The sequence below is a fragment of the Wickerhamomyces anomalus genome (genome assembly GCF_001661255.1).
Source record: "Wickerhamomyces anomalus NRRL Y-366-8 unplaced genomic scaffold WICANscaffold_4, whole genome shotgun sequence".
NCBI lineage: Eukaryota > Fungi > Ascomycota > Saccharomycetes > Phaffomycetales > Wickerhamomycetaceae > Hansenula > Hansenula anomala.
In genome coordinates, this window is record NW_017567113.1 from 1888138 (window position 1) to 1908176 (window position 20039).

Sequence of the window (20039 nt, forward strand, 5' to 3'; positions counted from 1 at the left end):
TTATTTTTCACCCATTCAATCAATCTTGATGAAGCATTTTTAATTGTGAATTAGTTATATAATGGTTTTTCGGCCACGATCATGTCAAAAAAAAATCAAGCTCATCTCAATACCAACCATCACCACAACGTATAACAGTACAAACCCAAGATGGAACCAGTCGAAATCATAGATGACGATGATCTCGTGATAGAAATGTGAGTGTGCTATCTTCTTAATACCCTTTGAAGCCTAACTAACCCTTTGAATAGCGTGACAGATTCAGATTCAGAAGCTGCAAAAATCACATCAACTCAAAGGATTCAACAACCAAATCAAGATCAATCTTATAATGCCATCAGTCTTGATTCTTCACCAATACAAGAACGATCTGTTGAGAAAATACGACCAATGTCTGTTAGTTCAATGGAAAAAATGGTTCAGAATATTGAAAAGAGGTATGACGCGCTTGATAATATACTAGAAAATGATGATTCAGATGATGATGATATAGTGGTTAAGGCTAGTGGGTTAGCAAAAAGTAAATTGTTTGTTCCTTCAGATTCAAGTTATAGTAGGATCAATACTCCAAAGAAGAATAATGGGTCAACTCCAAATTCACAATCAAAAAGACAACTATCAAGCCAACCTAAAGAACCAGTCATGGTTATTTCAAGTAGTAGTCAACCAGCTAAAAGCACCCCTAAACCAATAAAATTACCAATCAATAGATCAAGAAGTGAAATAACCTTGTCAACCACCAAAAGGAAACAACCAATATCTACAGATAAGTATCTTGATTCTGATTCTGATAATGAACATTCATTAAACCCAATTCATCAATTAAGAAGAAAAGAAAAAGTTTTCTTATCAAGCACACCTGAGAAAATTGATCCTGGATCTTCATCAATTGGTGATATTAGAATTTCCACACATGCTTCAAAACCACTTTTTCCAATTCATAAAATTCAAAATGGTAAAGATATTGAATTATCAGATTCAGATGAAGAGATTCAGAAAACCATTAGCAAAAATAGTTCTTCAAATGCCTTTTTGGATAAATTAACAAAACATACCCATAAGAATGACCAACGGTTAGAAAGAGTTAAGGCAAGACAATTATTAGAAAGTACAAAATCTGAAATGAGTTTCTTAGCAGATATATTATCTCCTGCACCTTCCCCTAAACCTGCCACAAGATCTTATTCTGAAACTGCATTACCTGAACATGTTGAATCCGTTGCTGAAAGACCTGCTAAAAGAGGGAAAACAACATCAAATCCAAGAAAATCTAAAGAAGAACGTGAATTGGAGAAACAAAGACAATTACAAGAAAAGCAAAATCGTCAATTATACCAGGATGCTAATAGAGTGAATCGTAAAAAAGATGATTTATTGACTGAAATGATTATCAAGATTCCTCAACAAGTTATTCGAGATTTTAAAGGAAATGATCATACTTTAGAATTAGCACCTATTGAAATCCAAGAAGTTTCAAACCCTGAAAATATTATTTGTTGGTCAAGAAAGACAAGAGCCATCTATGATTCTGAAACTGATAGTTTTAAACCATCTCCATTACAAATCTTGGATGAAAAAATTTGTGTTTTCGTTTATACAGCTAGTGAATTTTTACAAATGTTGGAAATGGAAACATTAGTTACAAAATTTAATGAAGTTAAATTAAGAAATAAAAATTTTAACAATTTCATCATTTTAATTAATGGATATGATCAAATTTTACAAAAATTGAAAACTCAAGAAAACAGAAAATATACTGCAAAAGTTCGTTCAAGAATGGAACCAGTCCCAACTGCTCCAATGGAGGATGAAAATTCAGGTGTTGCAAATGCTGATGAATTCGAACCTGGTAAAAGAAGTAGAGGTGGTCGTGGTGGAAGAAGAAGAAAAACAAAAGCAGCCCCGAGATCAAATACAATTTCTTCATATTCATCTGATCAAATAGAGGCAGAAGTTGCTCAATTACAAGTTAATGGGTTTAAAGTTTTCCCAACAAAGACAACACATGAAACATTACTTTGGTTAAAATCATTCACATATACAATATCATCAGCAAGATATGATAAAGTGGAGAGAAATCCAGATTTAGCAAATATCGGTACAATAAAATCAGGTGTTAATACTCATGATACTTATTTGAAAATGTTGTTACAGTTTAAATTCATGACTGAAGTTAAAGCTAATAGAATTATTGATGAATTACCAACATTATTACATCTATATAATGCAGTGAATCAAAATAGATTACCAACTGGTCCTGATGGGAAACCTTTAATGATGAGTAATATCCAATCATCAATTATGAAGTTGTTTTCTACAATGAATGATTCTGAATTATTAGAAAGGTGAATATAATTTATTTCCTTCTTGATTGTTTGATGAATTGTAGTTTATTAAACGATCTAACCAAATTGTGTTAGTAAAACTTTCTATTAATCCCATTGTTCATTTTACTTGCTTTAAAACTTGAAAATCATCAATATTTATAACATCATGGAAATCTTTTTCAATAATTTCCACAGATTCTTTAACTTGTTTAACTTCATCATCATTAAATTCATAACCACCATTGATCAAATGAACAATCAAATTTAATGATTTATCAACAACTGAAATATTTGCACCTGGTTTAATTAAACTCAAGATTTTTTCAATTATTGAATATTCATGAATATGTTTCTTTATATCATCTTTTGGAGCTATACTTAAAATTGCACCTAATAATGATAAGCTTCTTAATTTCACTTTATCTTTAGCTTCTTTATCCGTTATTATAGGACCTAATAATTCCCAACCTTTATGTTGATCAAATAATTCATAAGATTGTTCATTATTTCTAATTAAATTTGATAATGCATATAATGCCTTAATTCTAACAACTTTATTTGATTTAGCTAATGAAATCAATTTTGTAAAACCTTGAGGATATTTTAAAAAATCAGTTTGAGATTTTTCATTATTTTGAACAGATGTACCAATAATTGAACTTGTTAAATTTTTAAATTCATCATTTTCTGAATCTAATAAATTTATTAATTTGGGCCAAAGTTTTAAATTTTCGATATTATTTGCATTATCTAAGTTTTCAATCAACATTTCAAAATTATCAAAAGCTGTTAATTTATTATCTTCATCACATTCAGGATTTTCAATTAATTCAATATTTTGTTTCATTAAAGTTGCATCATCAACATTTTGTCCAAATAATTCAGCTAATAATTTAGGATCTGGAGCACCGACTTTCTTTGCAGTTTCTGGGTCTTGTTGAGCTAATGACCAATTTAGTAGTTTATCCATTTTCTTTGATTATAAATTATGAATCTCTTGAGTTCTGTGAAAGAATTGTGGATTTTCTTTGCTTTAAAAGCTCATCGCTATAGCTTCCAGAAGGTTCTTGAATATTTTTTTAAAACTTCACAGATCGCATTCGCGAAGTTCCGCGAAAACGTATCGCTAAGGGACACACCATAGTAATGTTATTATTAGACTCCATCTTTATTCATTATTCAGTGTCTATGGATCTATAAAACTCATCAAAAAGATACTCAACATCAAGACCAGCTTGTTTGAGTTGGTGCACTTGTCTGTGAATGATCAGTATGGAATCCTGTAATGTTGATTTTGGTAATTTCACATTATGCAAAGATTCTTTCAATAAATTAATATGTTTATGAATCTCTTCAACACCCCATTCAACTAAATAACTTAGATTCGAAGGAGTTTCTTCAAATAATGATTTATATAACTGGATTGATGTTTTAATATTTTGAATTCTAACGATGGAAACTTCCACGATATAATCAGATATACTCCTTGTACCTTTTAATCTACTTGATTCTTCAACTTTTGTGATTAATGAGTTTATATGACTTGTTCTGTTATTGAGGAGTAATAGTTTAGCAATATCAGTGAGATTTAATTTCAATAAGCTCTTGATTGAGGTTTGAATTTCAAATGTTGTTAATGATTCTGATTTCATTGAATTTATTAAAAGTTTAACAACTTGATCCTTCTTGGTAGAGATTTTCAGTTTAATAATGTTGAAAAACAAAACTTCTTCATCATTACATGATGTTTTCAAAGTTGTTAATTCAGTTTCCAAATCATCAAGACGGTTTAAAGTTTCATCAAAATTTTGGTGGAAAATAGTAACATCAGATTCATCAACCATATCATCAATTTTCTTTAAGGATCTCAAAGTATTTGAATTATCCATACTTCTTGATCTGCTATGCATTCTAGTACTTAAATCTTGTAAAATGACATTACTATTTCTTTTATTATGGTAGCTCTGCCTCTTGGGGGTTGCAGAGCCATTTGTTCCTTGGCCATTACCATTAGCACCATTCTCACTAATTGATAATAGTGTCATTGAATCTCTCAATTGTCTTTGTTTGATATTTTCAGCTTCTGAAATATCTCTCAATTCATCTCTTGCCTTTTTGTAACCGGACAAGATTTTCTGATAATGATCTTGACGATCAGTTTGATACATATAACTTAAACTGTTATATCTAATATTGATTGTGAAAACATCTTCATTACCATTAGGTTTCAATTCAATCAATTGAACTTCTCTTAATGGCCAACATTGGTCAGCGACTAATGATTGGATCTGTTTAACACCATCACCTTTATTTCTTTGACCAGTTTTCCGTCTTCTTGTTGCAATCAATATCAAATCATTCAATAAGAAAATATGTGCAGGTTGTAAAGTTTTAAAAGTTGCAGCATTCAATTCATACCAACGACCACTTTCAGCTATAACATGACGCCCTGGAATAGCTGCAATATATTTCTGAGCTCCTTCAACATGTTTAAATAAACTACTCATTTCACTTGCCCACATCTTCTCTAAAACCAAAATACTACTTCGATCTTTTGCTCTATTTTGTCTTTTGGCTTGAGAATTTGATTTTGTAATTTCATTAGTTTGATCCAATTCCAACTGTATCTTCTTCTCAGCTTGTAATTTCATTTCATTTGTCAAATCTGATAATTCATTAATAGCATTTCTTAGAAATTTCAATTCATTATCTGTAGAATTCAATTCTTTAGTGGCATTTAACAATTTATCATAAGTTTGATTAGCAACAGCTTTAATATCATTGGTAACTTTTTTATTCAAAGTGGTTAAGTTGGAATTGAATTTATCAATATCTGAAGCTGTTGAATCATTCAATCTCGATGATATGAACTGTTCAGGATTGAAATTTGCATCACTCAATAATTGTATAACAGCAGGATCTTGTAAATCTATACCTTTTGAAGAACGAGAGCCCTGATGTCTTAGGTTTGCCACATTGGAGCCATAATTTGCAGGTTCCTTATTTAGAGCATCTCTTGGTAATGATTGTTGTTGCTGCTGTTGCTGCTGTTGATGATTGATCAATATGTCCTTCGGCAGTGCTGGGACACCACCAGCACCAACACCTTGTTGAAACATCTTTGGCACCTCGCTTTGATGAACCGACATTCTTCTTTGCATCAATTTCCCTATCTTTTCCTGATCCTTTTTGGCAATGGATGGTAATGCAACATTCTGGTTACTTGAGCCCAGATTGTTGTTCTTTAGACTGGCATATGGGTTATTTTTGGCCCTTGAGGACTGGTCACTGGACTTGAATGCTCTGGTCTTTCTCAGCGACAGTTCCACCATTTTGCTATTACTGAATTGATTACAACACCCTAATTAAAAGAATTGACTTTTGGATCAATTTCTGCTGATTCAGTTTGTTGATGTTTTCGATTTCTCAAAATTCTTCAATTCAATTCAAGAAAAACCAAAAATTAAAAAAAAACCAGTAAAAAAAACAAAAACAACTTCAAACTTGTACCCAAATTTCAAACCACATTGAGAAATCAAGAAACAACTTGGGAACAGTCATCATGTCGTTGTCGTCTGAAGAGTTGAACTACTTGATATGGAGATACCTCCAGGAGTCGGGGCTCGAGGTGTCTGCCTTTGCCCTTTATGACGAGACCACAGTCGCTGAATTTGATGATAAATTTAAAGATTCGATACCTATAGGTTCACTGGTGAATTTGGTACAGAAGGGGATACTATACTCAGAAAGTGACCAGCTAGTGAAGCAGAATGGTGATATACAGGAAGATAAATACTATAGTGATAAATTCACTGTGTTTCATGCATTAAGTGCAGATAGTGGGATTAATCCACCTATTGAACCAAAAAATAGATTTGAAAGTATTGATAAAAGTGATGTTCCAATGAATGGTGAATCTCATGATAATGGGGATGTTGTTAAAAGGGAGAATTCACCAGATTTTATCAAGATTTTAAAGAAAAAATTTACATTTGAACCAAGTACTTCATCTGATTGGAACCCAACTGCTCCAACAGTATTGGCTTTTGGATTAAGTGATGCTAGAGCTAAAATAACAGTTATTTTACCAAATGTTGAAACAAAACAACTAATATTGACACATCCACCAGTGAGTTTCAACCCTTCTGAAGATTCATCATCATCAGATATAACTACATTAGCATGGGCCCCAATGGGTCATTTGTTAGTAACTGCAGTGGAATCTGGAGAGATTAGATTATGGGCTGCTGATGGTAAGCTAAGAAATGTATTATACTTACACCATTCTCCAATATTGGTTATTAAATGGAGTCCAAACGGTGCATATATCTTAACTTCAGATTCTGATAGTGCAACTATAGTTTGGGATGCTGCAACTGGTAATGTCGTTCAACATCTAGATATCTTGAGAAGTAGCGAATCTACAACTACTGGTGTTCAAACTCCAACTGGTTTGGAAAATACAACTTTAGGTATGGATGCAGCATGGATAGATGATACAAAATTTATTATTCCAGGTTTGAATGGGACTACGTTAGTTTTCAACGTTGGTGAAAGAACACCAACAGGTACTTTAATCGGTCACACAAAAGCTATATCATTCATAAGGTATAATCATGAAGCTTCTTTACTATTAACAGCATCAGATGATAGAACAATTAGAATATGGAATGGTGCATCTTTTAACAATTCACAGATCTTGTTGGGTCATTCACAACCGATAACGTTTGCAGATTGGGTAAGCAAAGAGTTTGTGATAAGTACTTCATTGGATAGTTCAATTAGGTTATGGGATGTTAGATATGGGAAACAAACTTCAATAATCGTGATGGATGGTATTCCAATATTGAATGCTGAAATATCACCAGATAAGAAACATATAGTGGTTGGTACCACAGAGGGAATTGTCTCTATTTTCAATATTGATTTATTATTAGATGATCAATTGAAAGTTGTTGCTGAATATCAACCTGAAGTTCCAGATGCTGATTTGGAAAATAACTACATCACTAGTTTGAAATGGAATTCTGATTCTCAAAGCATAGTGGTGACCTATTCACACAGCGAGAGTGTGGTGGTGACATGGGATTAATGACTTATAGATGCTTGTATTATAATAATGAGACTTGAATTGTGTTTTTACGAACAATGGAAAAATAAATGTATTAGTATGTTGAGCATAAATTGTAGAGAATTTCAAATTCGCGAATTGCTTCAAGTCCATAAAGTGAATTTTATTGCAAACCATAAACATTTTGAGCTGAATATTGTTATCCAAACACCAAGAACATGGATGCTATAGCTGATAAGACGTTCGCTACAGAGGCAGGATCAAAGAATGTCACTGGTGAGTACACAGCAGATATTTCCTTTTACCGATTCTAACAACTTTTTCCAGAGGAATCACCATCTCTTTTAACCATCATTTTAGATACAAATCCAGTAGTATGGCACAAGATAAGTGATAAACTTTCACTAAAATCAATGCTGAAATCACTAGTCATTGCAATGAATGCCCACTTAGCACTAAATAACTCAAATCAAATTGCTGTTGTTGCTAGCCATAGTGATGGAGCAAGGTTTTTATACCCTTCAACAAAAACTGAGGATCAAGAAACATCAAAACCCAAAACAAGATCAGAGCATATCATAGCTGAGGAGGATAACAATGGCTATGAATCAAGATCAATATCACCAGAGGCAGAAAAGTCATCAACCAAGTTCGTTAACTCTTCAATGTATAGACAGTTTAAAGTTGTTGATGAAAGTTTCCTAGAGAATTTATATCAGTTGTTAAATGAACCAATACCCACGAAGCCTCCAAAGAATTCATTATCAAGTTCATTATCATTAGCATTAACTTATATCAATAAAGTTCAAACAATGAATAGCCTAATGAAGGCTAGGGTACTTGTTGTTAATATTAGTCAAGATGAACAATTGAAATATATTCCAATCATGAATTGTATCTTTGCTGCACAAAAAATGAAAGTTTCAATTGATGTATGCCAATTAGGTACAGATGCTACTTTCCTACAACAAGCAAGTGATGCTACAAATGGTGTTTATCTTCATGTTGAGAATCTGGATGGATTGATTCAATATTTTACAGTGAGTACTAATATATCTTTCCATAAATTACAACACTAACAACCTTTTAAAGACTGCTTTATTTATTGATCCATCTATCAAAAATATCCTTGTCCGTCCAACAAGTGGGAATATTGATTTCAGAGCATCATGTTTCCTAACGGGGAAAGTTGTGGATATTGGATACGTTTGCAGTGTTTGTCTATGTAGTAAGTAATCTTAGCAAAAAAACATAATGAGCAATACTAACAATCTCTAGTTTTGAGTTTAATACCTGAAAATAACAAATGCCCAGCTTGTGATAGTGAATTTGATAATCATGTTATAATGAAATTGAAAAGAAGACCAGTGGTGGTTAAATCGAAAAAGAAGAAGAGAAAATTGGATAATGGCAATTCATCAACTTCAACTCCAAAACCATCAAACACACAAGCACCACCTAAATAAATTAATAAACATCAATGTTCAGCTTTTCAATAAAGAAGTTTGGTTTGGTCGTAGTCCCGTTTTCACAATACTAAATAAGAAATTTTTGGGATATTGATGTTTATCAATCAAATGTAATTTCCTCTTTTGAGGACTTGAACATACCTTATCACAACCAACTGAAAAGCATCTGTAGATTTTTTCACCGCGTTCCTTTCTTATGGCATTGAAAGGGTCATGGAACTCTGATAAGTGAAGGTCAAGGAATTGTTCATTGGGGAATATGGATTTGCATGAAAGACATTTATGTTGATGATTGTTCAGATAGTGTGATTCGTATTCTAGACTGCTTGCAAAAGGTTTATGATGACATGGAGCCAAGTCACAATGAACAATGATTGGAGAATCAATTGCAGATATGTGCTGGGGGTCTTCAATTGTATCTTCATCTTCGATTTTCCTCTTTGACATTTTCCAGTGTATTGGTGTACGTTGGTGATGGTTTTTTGTTTTTCCAAAGAAAAAATCAACTTGAAGGTCTTTTACATACAAATAATATCCAGCAAGAAATCAATACAATGGGTAACAAAAGAAGTGGGAATAGTCAGAATAGGAATAATAAGAGAAGAAGAAATGGTGATGATGACGAAGGTTCAAATTCTCATCAATTAGACCCTGTTTTCGGTCAATATAGAGCACTACCCATATCTCAAGAGAAATTGGCAAATGTCAAACCAGATACGATTCCAGAAGATGCAGAGACTTATTTGGCAATGGTGAGGTGAGTATCAGGATCATTAAATCTTGTTTTCATACTAACTAGCAAAATTTAGGCGTCAAGCTGAGACTGGTTCAAGTGTAATGTTCATATCTAAAGAGATTAATTATGATGATGATGGGGAAGAACAAACGAAAGTATCTACTGCGATACAGATAAATTCAAAAACTGATGAAGAAATCGAGTATGAAAGAAGTATATTAGAAAAGTTTCAAAGAGAAAGAGAATCATTACCTCAAGCTGGTGAATTAGATATCCCTTCAAATTTTGTCTTTCCAGAAAATTTCACAGAATGGAGAAGATTTGTAATGCAAAACCAACCAACAGTATCACTGATATCCAATTTTGATCATGAATTAACAGTGAGGCTGATAATATATTGCCCAAGATGGTTGAATAATAATATACCCGAACAGATATCCACATGGATATTCGCATTATTAGTGAAGTTAAATGATGTGTTGGAGAGTAGTGATTCAGCCACGGTAAGAGAACTAGCACAAAGAGCAAAAAAGATCAATGCTAAAGGTGATGTTGTTAGTGAAACTACTCGTGCTACTAATGATTTTGTTATAATTATTGTTTCTAGATTTTTCGGACAAAGAGATCTTGAGTTGTGATCAAATGATCATGCTGATGAATTTAATATAAATACTCAGATCCCTTCATTATGTAGGATAATGACTTTAAACTCTTTCAAATAGTCTTTCTCAATCTGAGAAATATTGAGCTTATACTTTATCTGCCATCAATTCCCGTACCAATAATGGCATTCGCGAATTTTCGAATTCACGTTAAAAAAATTGAAATTGGCGTCGCGTCAGTAGAAGCAAATATTAAGAGCAGTTGAATCGAATCAAAGTAGACAAAGATGTCATTGTGGGTTGATAAATATAGGCCTCGTACTCTAGATAGCATAGATTATCATGAAGATGTCTCAAAAAGATTGAAGGCTTTAGTATGTGTTTCGTTGATTTTATCACCATTTTTCTGTATACTAACACTTAACAGGCATCTTCAGGTGATTTCCCACATTTATTAGTTTATGGTCCTTCTGGTGCTGGTAAAAAAACCAGAGTGATTGCTGTTTTACATGAATTGTTTGGTGCTGGTGTAGAAAAGATGAAGATTGATGTTAGAACTTTCCAAACTTCTTCAAATCGTAAATTAGAATTCAATGTGGTTTCAAGTCCTTATCATATGGAAATCACACCAAGTGATCTAGGTAATAACGATAGAGTTGTCATCCAAGACTTGTTGAAAGAAATTGCACAGACTGAACAAGTTGATTTCAGTGGGAAACATCGTTTTAAAGTTGTCATAATTAATGAAGCTGATTCATTATCAAGAGATGCTCAAGCTGCTTTACGTAGAACCATGGAAAAATACTCTAAAAATATAAGGCTAATATTAATTTCCAACACAACATCAAATATTATTGCTCCAATTAAATCAAGAACATTACTTCTAAGAATACCTTCCCCAACAATTGATGATATAACAAAAGTTTTATCAAAATTAGCTTCAAAGCAAGAAATCCAATTACCTTCAGATGAACAAGATAAAATTCAAGTATTGAATAATGTTGGTGCTTCATCCAAAAGAAATTTACGTAGAGCATTATTATTATTAGAAGCTCTAACCATGCAAAATGAAACTCTCAAGACCACTACGCCAATGATTACATTAGATTGGGAAGGTGTTATCAAGAAATTGGCTGGCAACATATCTCGTGATCGTAATGTTGCAAGAATTTCATCATCAAGAACTGTTTTATATGAATTGATTTCTCATTGTATACCCCCAAAAATCATTTTGAAAACATTAGCATTTGAACTATTAAACTTTGTTAATGATAAAGTTAAAAGTGACATTGTTGAATTGGCTGCAATTTTTGATGAAAGATTAAGTCTAGGTACAAAATCAATCTTCCATTTAGAAGGTTTCATTGCAAAATCAATGGTTGCCATCGAAAAAAATGCATAGTTCCCATTTACAGTTTAAAAGTCCTTAATGAATAACTTTGATTTTTTATATACAAGTTTTGTAACCCCATCACACCCCTTTAACGATTTTTGTATAGTTTATAAATATCATCGTTAGCTTGTTGTTTATTTAAATACACCTTTGATGGATTTTTCTTCTCCTCTGTAAAATAATTGATTTTTTCTTCTTTAGGAATGAAATGCTTTAAACCAACTCTAACTGGTGTATCAACTTTAATGAATTCATATAAACCTGGTAATTTGGTGGCTGCTTTTCTGAAAGCTTCTCTAGCAACTTGTTCATGTAAATTTTCACCAGCAATCTCAAAAATAACTTTCCCTGTTGGAACTCTAGCCATCCAATGGTCAAAAGCACCTTTACCTTTACCCATACGAGTTTCATTACCTTTTATACAAACAGCAATCCCCGTACTTAATCTTCTCCAAAGTTGACCTCCCACAGGTCTCATCATTCTCATAATTGAATTATCAGCTTCCTTTAATTGAATAGCTTTTAATCTAACACCTTCACTCTTCAAACGTAAACCATAAGTACCAAATTGAACAGTGGAACCTTTAGTGGATCCACCAGTACGAACAGTGACTCTACCCTTTTGGGCCTTCTTTACTTTCTTGAATCTTGGAGCTGAACTGAATGTTAGAAGCAAACACAGATATTTTTGTTGTTAGGAAACTTACCATATTCATGTGTGAAACGTTTACCCAAGTTCGAAAGTTGTGGTATTTGGAACGTTGGTCTTTGGAAAGCAGTAGCCCTAGCCACACTGAACCCACTTATCGAAAACATGATAAAATTAAGTTGTTTATGACCTTTTCAAAAGGATCCTCTTTGACCTTCAATTCACGTTTGAAGCTTTTTTTTCAACGATCTCGATTTACTATGTACCGGAATTCAAAGTATAGAACCGAGGGTGTAATTTATCTTCACCAAAAAGCATCAAGAAATAAATGGTGAGATTTCTATTATTGAAGAGCTGTTGAAGCAAGTGGAATGAGAAGTCAAATTCGTACTTTGAGTAGATCCCTTCTGGGTTCTATACGTTTTGCCTCGACAAGTATGCTTTGTTAGGTTCTTTTCACGGATTAAGAGTACTAACTTTTCACAGAACGAGTTATACCTGAAACTTTGGAGATCAATGGTAAAACATACAAGACAGATTCCTGGACCAATGTTCCCCCAAATATCATTTCATTAACAGATAGATCACTACATTTGAATGAAAACCATCCAATTGGTATCCTTAGAGATCTCATAGAGACAAGATTCAAGGATCTAGGATACACTTTTTACAACAATTTCAAACCAGTTGTGTCAACATATGAGAATTTTGATGCTTTAGGATTTCCAAAAGACCATCCAGGTCGTAGCAAGACAGATACTTACTATGTTAATGAAACAACATTATTAAGAACTCATACCTCTGCTCATGAAGTTGAATGTTTCCAGACTTGTAAAACACCTGGTTATTTCATTTCAGCAGATGTTTATAGAAGAGATGAAATTGACAAAACACATTATCCAGCTTTCCATCAAATGGAGGGTGCAAGAATATGGTCAAGAGATGAATATGGAGATAAATTAGAGGCAAAAATCTTGGATGATTTGAAACAAATTCCTGAAGTTGATATAATAGTGGAGGATAATGCACCACCTTTCCACCCTGAATCTAATCCAAAACAATCTTACATGACTGATAGAGAAGCTGAGCTAGTTGGAACACACTTGAAAAGAACTTTGGAAGTATTAGTTAATGAAGTTTTCAATGAAGCCAAGAAAGCTGCTAAATTAGCAGGTAGTGATGAACCATATTTAAATGAACCACTCAAAGTTAGATGGGTTGAAGCTTATTTCCCATGGACTGCACCAAGCTGGGAAATTGAAGTTTGGTGGAAAGGTGAATGGCTAGAATGTTTAGGATGTGGTGTTGTTCGTGAAGAAGTTTTAACCAATTCTGGGATTAAAAACACTATTGGTTGGGCTTTCGGTATTGGGCTAGATAGAATTGCAATGTTGTTATTTGGTATTCCAGATATTAGATTATTTTGGACTCTTGATGAAAGATTTGGTAAACAATTTCAAAAGGGCAAAATTTCAACTTTTAAACCATATTCTAAATACCCAGCTACTTTAAGGGATATTGCATTTTGGGTCCCATCAGTTGATGAAAAAGTTCATATCAATGATATCATGGAAATCGTTAGAGATGTTGGTGGTGACTTGGTTGAAAATGTCTCTTTGGTTGATGAATTTACACACCCAAAAACAGGTCGTAACAGTCAATGTTATAGAATAAATTATCAATCCATGGATAGATCTTTAACAAATGAAGAAGTTAATGTCTTACAAGAACAAATTCGTGAAAAAGTTGCAGAAACTTTTGATGTTGAATTACGTTAAACAAAACACTTATAAATAGAAAAATGTTTCATTAACACATTGTATATATACAGGAAGCATTAACAGGTCATGAATAGATGTATGTAAACATCTCGTAAAATAAGCATTATTAGTTGATCGTTTATTCAGCACCTTTGACAACACCAACTTTAGCTGGACGCAAGACACGTTTGTTCAAGTAGTAACCTGGTTGTTGAACGAAGAAGACACTACCAGCTTCTTTATCTGGTTGTGGGACTTCGAAAACAGCTTCATGAACATTTGGATCAAATGGTTCACCAACTGGTTCAAATCTTTCTAAACCATGTCTTTTTAAAGTGTTGTTGAACATATTTTGGGTGATCTTAACACCTTCAACTAAATCTTTCATTTCTTTGGTGTGTTTTTCTGGTTCAGCAGCATCTTTTTCTAAAGTGTTTAAAGCAATGTCAAAAGTATCAGCAGTTTGTAATAAATCTTTGGCAAATGATTTCAAAGCCAATTCTTTTGATTTTGTAATTTCACGTTTAGTTGATTCTTGTAAATTTTGGAAATCTGCAACAGCTCTTAAATATTTATCTTTGAAGACTGCTAAATCTTTTTTGTTCTTTTCGATTTCTTCTTTCAAAGTGGTAACTTCATCTTTTTCTTGTGGAGCAGCATTTTCATCTTTGGCAGCTTCTTCACCTTCTGATTTTTTAGCTTCTTCACTGTAGAATCTAACAAAAGGAACAGCAGCAGATCTTGCTTGTCTGATACCTTGGTACCTTAGGGTGGAAGTGATTGGAGCTTTCAAAACTGATCTGAACATTGTCTTATGATTGGATCTTTTTGCCTTTAGAAATCCCTTTTGGTTAAATGATTAATAATTTTCACTTGTAATTTCTTCGACGAATTCGAAATTTGATGAGCCCTCGGATGTTACGTCATCAAAGTCATCAGGTCACGTTTTCGCGGCCTCGAATCTCGCTTCAACAGCCAAATTTTGATTTCGAATCGTTAACTTTTTTTCCAACCAATATCAAGAGTAATAAGGCTGAAATATTTGTGGTTATTGTGCTAGAACTTTATAAAGAAACACATTACTGAGAGATTTGATTCTGTTGAAATAGTTATTTCTGGTGACACTGAACTGATTCATTCCTTATTTTATCCAAAAATAAAGACCTATTTTCACTGCACAAGACATAGACCTTTTTAGTCATCACAATTTTATCAGCAAATATGGATAGGTCCATAGCTGTTTTATACGGTTCAGAAACTGGTAATGCCCAAGATTTTGCAGAGACATTAACTAGAAGACTTGAACTATTACATTTCAAAGTTCATCTATCGTCATTGGACGAGTTTGATTTGAAAAATTTGTTATCAGTACGAATCTTGATTGTGCTATGTTCTACTACAGGTCAAGGTGAGTTTCCAAAAAATTCAAGAAAGTTTTGGAAATTTATGCTCAAGAAGAAACTGCCGAATGATTTATTGAATCATTTGTATTTCACCACATTTGGGTTAGGGGATTCATCATATCCCAAGTTTAATTGGGCCATCAAGAAACTACACAATAGATTGCTACAATTAGGCGGTGTTGAATTTAGTAAAAGGGCTGAAAGTGATGAACAAAGTAGCCAGGGTGCTGATGGATACTATATTGAATTTCAAAACTTGCTTGTACAAAACTTGAATGGAAAATTCCCATTACCGGAGGGACTTGAACCAATATCTGAAGATGAACTATTACCACCAAAATTCAAATTGAGTATAGATTTGAAAAAACCTAAAAGGAAAACAGACACAAATAGTAAAGAAATAGCATTGACAAGAACTGATTCAACTTTGAAAGCTGGTACAGTAGTGTTGAATAAAAGAATCACTTCTGACGATCATTTTCAAGATGTTCGTCATTTCAGAATCCAGGATGATGATGAACAATTGGATTATTCACCTGGGGACACTATGGCTCTATATCCAACCAATGATTCTAGAGAAGTTGATGCCTTGATTGAGATTCAAAATTGGACAGATATTGCAGATAGAAGAGTAATTATTGAAAATGATCATTTACCAATAATAGATGGCGGTTTAATCAAAACACCAACTTTAAGATCACTAATAACACATCATTTAGATCTAAAGGCTATACCTAGAAGATCGTTTTTTGCCTTGTTATGGCATTTTGCATCAGATGAAAGAGAAAGAGAAAAACTACAGGAGTTTAGTTCTTATAAAGACCCAGAGGAATTGTACAATTATGCAAACAGACCAAGAAGATCAATATTGGAAACTATCCAAGAGTTTTTCTCAGTCAAGATTCCAATCGAATATCTTTTGGATTTGTTTCCTATCATCAAACCAAGATTGTTTTCAATTTCATCTCCACCATCATCAGACAAAGTTGATTTGACCGTGGCTGTTGTTCAATACAAGACCATGATTAGAAGAATCAGAAAAGGGTTATGTACTTCATGGCTGAAAACATTGAATGAAGGTGATAAGGTGATTTATAAAATTGACAAGAATAATTTGAAGTTCCCAGGTCCTGAAGTTCCAATAATTATGATTGCTCCAGGTACAGGTGTTGCACCAATGAGAAGCTTGATTCACCAAAGAGTCTTTGATTTCAAGGCAAATAAAAACAATTTGTACTTGTTTTTCGGTAATAGATTACATGATAAGGACTTCTTGTATGGTGAAGAGTGGAATGAATTAGTTGAACAAGAAAGATTGACACTTTTCACAGCATTTTCAAGAGAGAGTGGTGGCTATGTACAAGATCAATTATATTTACAAGCTGAATTGGTTGCTGAACTATTAACTCATGGGAATGCAGTCATTTATGTTTGTGGTTCTTCAGGTAAAATGCCAAATCAAGTTCGTTTAACATTTGAAACAATCTTGGAAGAGACTAAAGGATTGACTAAAGAACAATCAAAACAATATTTATTAGAATTGGAGACAAATAATAGATACCTACAAGAGACATGGTGAAAAATCAAAACAAAACTCCATTGCATTAGAACATTCATAAAAAATCAAACAAACTCCATATAGTGGGGAGATAATAATATATTATAGACAGGGCTAATCAAATAAGCACATTACTTTTTTGTAGTTGGGTCATAGAAAATTTTGTTCCCATTTATCCAAACAGATCCATGATAATCATAAATTTTCTGTTGAGTTTCATTAAATTGTAACAATAACCCATTTGAAACAGGATCATCTTTACCACCGACTTTATCAAATGAGCAAAACATATACCCACCACATTCGTGTTTCATCCCCCAACCTCTTGGATTTTCACCAATATCGTTCCCAACATGATATTCAGCATGTTTTGGTATGATGACAGCTTCAACTTTTAAAGTATCCTTGTAATATTTGTTCAAATCATCTTTTGATGGGAACATTTTTTGATACAATTTTGATTCATCATAATCTTCATTTGCTGTATCCTTTTTACAGTATTGATAACCAGAATTAAACCATAATAAAGTTGAATTATCGACGCTTGAAACATGAGCTGGATGAGTTGAACATAATTCTCTTCCAATCAATTCTTTATCTTCATGAGTTCTGAATCTTTTAGGAGTTAATTGACCAACTGAACCAGCAGCTAATTCATTCATATAATAATCTTCATCACCAGAAATTGATAACCCTAACCAGAATAACTCTTTATCACCCCAAACTTTAGATGCTGCTGGTGCCCAGATTTGTAATTGTAATGTGGTTAAAACACCAGTGAAATGCTTGGCTTTGTCGATAGCCACAACACCAGCTTCCATATAATGTAAAAATCTTCCACCAATAAATCTGTTTTTCAAAGTCTTATCTGTTGCCTTAGGAACTTTAAACATTCCAGTATCAATATTAGTTGGCATTAATTTGGCAAAAAATTTCCGATCAGAAAAGATACCTTGATAGAATAATTCACGATCTTTAAAGAAAAAAGCACCTTGTTTCTTATATTCCTCCGAGTCAAAAATCTTGGATTCAAGATCAACAACAGGGACTGTATCAGCATCCAACAAGATACAATCTTTGAATGAATTGAAGAAATAAGCTAATAATTTGTTGGCATATGCGTTGAATTTATCTCTATAATTTTGAGAAATTGCATGTTGGACATCAACAAACCATAATTCAATCTTGGGGAACAATTCATTAACTTGTGTCTTGTTTGATGGATTAAAATCTGTGATATTTCTTTGATTTAAAATCACATCAAGATTTTTAATACTTGTTATATTTGGAGTATCCATACGTGCCACATCAATCAATTGTTTTTGGATTTTTTCACTCAAATCACCTTTATGAACAATTTCAATTGGTAATTTATTGCCCAAAGATCTTAGTAATGAGAATAAACCAACCAATATGTCAAAATGATCATCTTTAGCACTGATTGTTATACCTCTACCATTCAATTGATGTTTTAAATTCTTCATATAACAGTTTGTCAATATTGGATTATAATCATCAATTTGATTTGTATATTTAGAAATATCTGGTAATGTTTTCAATTCAGTTCCATCCCATCTTTTATAAGTTGGTAATCTTCTACTCAACCATGGGAACATTCTCATTTCAATATCCAAACAATCTTTTTCAAATTGGGCGTCTGATTCATAATCATTATGTTGACCATATTGATCTAAATAACAAGCACCATAAACTCTTAAATGGGTTGATGCATCAATTAATTTTCTTTCTGTTGATTTTGATTCTTGAACAACTTTTTTATAAGCAACTTTGTATAATTCAATCAAGTTCTCCTTTTTAGCATATTCATTGAATTGATCATCTGTCATATCTTTGAAATGTTGTTCTTTATGTTCTTTGAGCTTGTTATTCAAAAACTCGCCTTCTTTTTCAAAAATTGTTCCATCATATGGCAAGTCATGGAAATCAGTCAATGACCAAGTATGTTCTTTCTGGTACAAATGGTTGAAATAAATAGAACATTTGTTTTGGTAAGGGTATTGATAAAATGTTTCACCATAATCTTTTATAAGATCTGTATAAGAAGATGAAATATCATTTTTATTGTCATTAAGGAAAACTTTAGTACCAGTATCCAGGTTTTTCAATCTCTGGATAATTTGAGACTCATCTTGAGTACCTTTCAAATAGTATAGATCATTATTTGGTTGAGAATTAAAGAAATAGAATTGGAAAAGGATGAAAAAAGTCACCAATGTGATGATGGATAACTTTGACCGTAGTATCACACGTACAACTTGATGCAAAACTTTGAGAGACATAATTGAAGAAAACCACGAGCCTCAAAGTGAACTAAACCAAGCTCTGACCCTTTGGAAACCACCGTATTTCAAACTCTTTGAACGAGATGTATACCTCCACAAAGCAATTGAAAGGGAAATTGTGCTTTGTTATAATAAATACGAGTTATTAGATGAGGTTGTTTAAAATAATTTTCGAGATACACAACAGCTTATTTTAGTTTCTTTTTAAGATTAAAGCGAACATGCAGTTCTCCGAATCTGGCAATTTGTGACCGTTGTGGGATGGCAGACGTATACTGAACAATAGCGACAAAATGCATTTTATTAAGCATATTTCTATGGCATTCTAGCATTAATAGGTTCTTACTACTAGCTAGTATACCACCTATTGTATTACCCTTTTTCTCTGCACGTTTTCTAGCCTTACAGCTGTGAACTTCGAACCCTTGTGTCTCTTTTCCAACAATCAATCCCTGTACCGTTGCTTTAAACTTTCTGTGCAGAGCAGTTGAACGGTGTTGAGCCAACCTAAAACGAGCACAGATCTGACTTTAGAAGTTGGCCAATTATATGGAGCATATAAAGGCTCAACTAGAGCCTTACTATAGCTTACCCAGATAATAAAGATGCCTTGATGATAATTATTTGCTAAGGCAGAAGCCCCCTCTGCCTGGCCTCAAGGAAGTTAGGCGTTAGGTGGAGACGCTACCGTACCAAGGGCCCAAGTGCCTAGCCTAGACGCTTTGAAGCTTAGGAGGACTTACATAAGGCCCAGGACCAGGATTAGGT

The 20039-nt window shown here is 33.1% G+C and overlaps 13 protein-coding genes across 13 annotated transcripts; 7 read left to right on the plus strand and 6 right to left on the minus strand.

Annotated features, from left to right (window-relative positions):
• The first annotated feature begins 1745 nt into the window (after positions 1-1745).
• MMS4 (Mms4p) lies at positions 1746-2401 on the plus strand. The gene has a single exon (XM_019186461.1). The coding sequence runs from the start codon at positions 1777-1779 to the stop codon at positions 2347-2349; it is 573 nt and encodes a 190-aa protein (XP_019038605.1). The 5' UTR covers positions 1746-1776; the 3' UTR covers positions 2350-2401.
• On the minus strand, positions 2394-3297 carry FES1 (Hsp70 nucleotide exchange factor FES1; the record flags this gene model as incomplete). Its single annotated transcript, XM_019183631.1, has 2 exons — positions 2394-2402; positions 2455-3297. The coding sequence occupies 2 exons, from the start codon at positions 3295-3297 to the stop codon at positions 2394-2396; spliced, it is 852 nt and encodes a 283-aa protein (XP_019038606.1).
• A 205-nt stretch (positions 3298-3502) lies between these two features.
• EXO84 (exocyst subunit EXO84) lies at positions 3503-5659 on the minus strand (the record flags this gene model as incomplete). Its single annotated transcript, XM_019184975.1, has 1 exon — positions 3503-5659. One exon carries the CDS (start codon positions 5657-5659, stop codon positions 3503-3505), a length of 2157 nt encoding a protein of 718 aa, XP_019038607.1.
• Positions 5660-5889: 230 nt separating this feature from the next.
• SIF2 (Sif2p) lies at positions 5890-7419 on the plus strand (the record flags this gene model as incomplete). The annotated part of the gene is made up of 1 exon (XM_019184976.1): positions 5890-7419. The coding sequence occupies one exon, from the start codon at positions 5890-5892 to the stop codon at positions 7417-7419; it is 1530 nt and encodes a 509-aa protein (XP_019038608.1).
• A 197-nt stretch (positions 7420-7616) lies between these two features.
• On the plus strand, positions 7617-8864 carry TFB4 (TFIIH/NER complex subunit TFB4; the record flags this gene model as incomplete). Its single annotated transcript, XM_019181903.1, has 4 exons — positions 7617-7674; positions 7726-8438; positions 8491-8626; positions 8677-8864. 4 exons carry the CDS (start codon positions 7617-7619, stop codon positions 8862-8864), a joined length of 1095 nt encoding a protein of 364 aa, XP_019038609.1.
• An 18-nt stretch (positions 8865-8882) lies between these two features.
• WICANDRAFT_33082 (uncharacterized protein) lies at positions 8883-9314 on the minus strand (the record flags this gene model as incomplete). The annotated part of the gene is made up of 1 exon (XM_019182029.1): positions 8883-9314. The coding sequence occupies one exon, from the start codon at positions 9312-9314 to the stop codon at positions 8883-8885; it is 432 nt and encodes a 143-aa protein (XP_019038610.1).
• A 107-nt stretch (positions 9315-9421) lies between these two features.
• Positions 9422-10241, plus strand: WICANDRAFT_79919 (SIP1 domain-containing protein; the record flags this gene model as incomplete). The annotated part of the gene is made up of 3 exons (XM_019184977.1): positions 9422-9624; positions 9677-9983; positions 10038-10241. The coding sequence occupies 3 exons, from the start codon at positions 9422-9424 to the stop codon at positions 10239-10241; spliced, it is 714 nt and encodes a 237-aa protein (XP_019038611.1).
• Positions 10242-10492: 251 nt separating this feature from the next.
• RFC5 (replication factor C subunit 5) lies at positions 10493-11607 on the plus strand (the record flags this gene model as incomplete). Its single annotated transcript, XM_019185816.1, has 2 exons — positions 10493-10579; positions 10633-11607. The coding sequence occupies 2 exons, from the start codon at positions 10493-10495 to the stop codon at positions 11605-11607; spliced, it is 1062 nt and encodes a 353-aa protein (XP_019038612.1).
• Positions 11608-11686: 79 nt separating this feature from the next.
• Positions 11687-12414, minus strand: MRPL16 (mitochondrial 54S ribosomal protein uL16m; the record flags this gene model as incomplete). The annotated part of the gene is made up of 2 exons (XM_019184978.1): positions 11687-12252; positions 12306-12414. The coding sequence occupies 2 exons, from the start codon at positions 12412-12414 to the stop codon at positions 11687-11689; spliced, it is 675 nt and encodes a 224-aa protein (XP_019038613.1).
• Positions 12415-12684: 270 nt separating this feature from the next.
• Positions 12685-14025, plus strand: MSF1 (phenylalanine--tRNA ligase; the record flags this gene model as incomplete). The annotated part of the gene is made up of 2 exons (XM_019183632.1): positions 12685-12691; positions 12740-14025. The coding sequence occupies 2 exons, from the start codon at positions 12685-12687 to the stop codon at positions 14023-14025; spliced, it is 1293 nt and encodes a 430-aa protein (XP_019038614.1).
• Positions 14026-14158: 133 nt separating this feature from the next.
• WICANDRAFT_20038 (nucleotide exchange factor GrpE) lies at positions 14159-14755 on the minus strand (the record flags this gene model as incomplete). Its single annotated transcript, XM_019180855.1, has 1 exon — positions 14159-14755. A coding segment is annotated over one exon (597 nt), but the record flags the coding sequence as incomplete, so codon positions are not given.
• A 473-nt stretch (positions 14756-15228) lies between these two features.
• TAH18 (NAPDH-dependent diflavin reductase) lies at positions 15229-16989 on the plus strand (the record flags this gene model as incomplete). Its single annotated transcript, XM_019183633.1, has 1 exon — positions 15229-16989. One exon carries the CDS (start codon positions 15229-15231, stop codon positions 16987-16989), a length of 1761 nt encoding a protein of 586 aa, XP_019038616.1.
• Positions 16990-17099: 110 nt separating this feature from the next.
• WICANDRAFT_32208 (alpha-mannosyltransferase) lies at positions 17100-18815 on the minus strand (the record flags this gene model as incomplete). Its single annotated transcript, XM_019181928.1, has 1 exon — positions 17100-18815. The coding sequence occupies one exon, from the start codon at positions 18813-18815 to the stop codon at positions 17100-17102; it is 1716 nt and encodes a 571-aa protein (XP_019038617.1).
• Positions 18816-20039: the final 1224 nt, after the last annotated feature.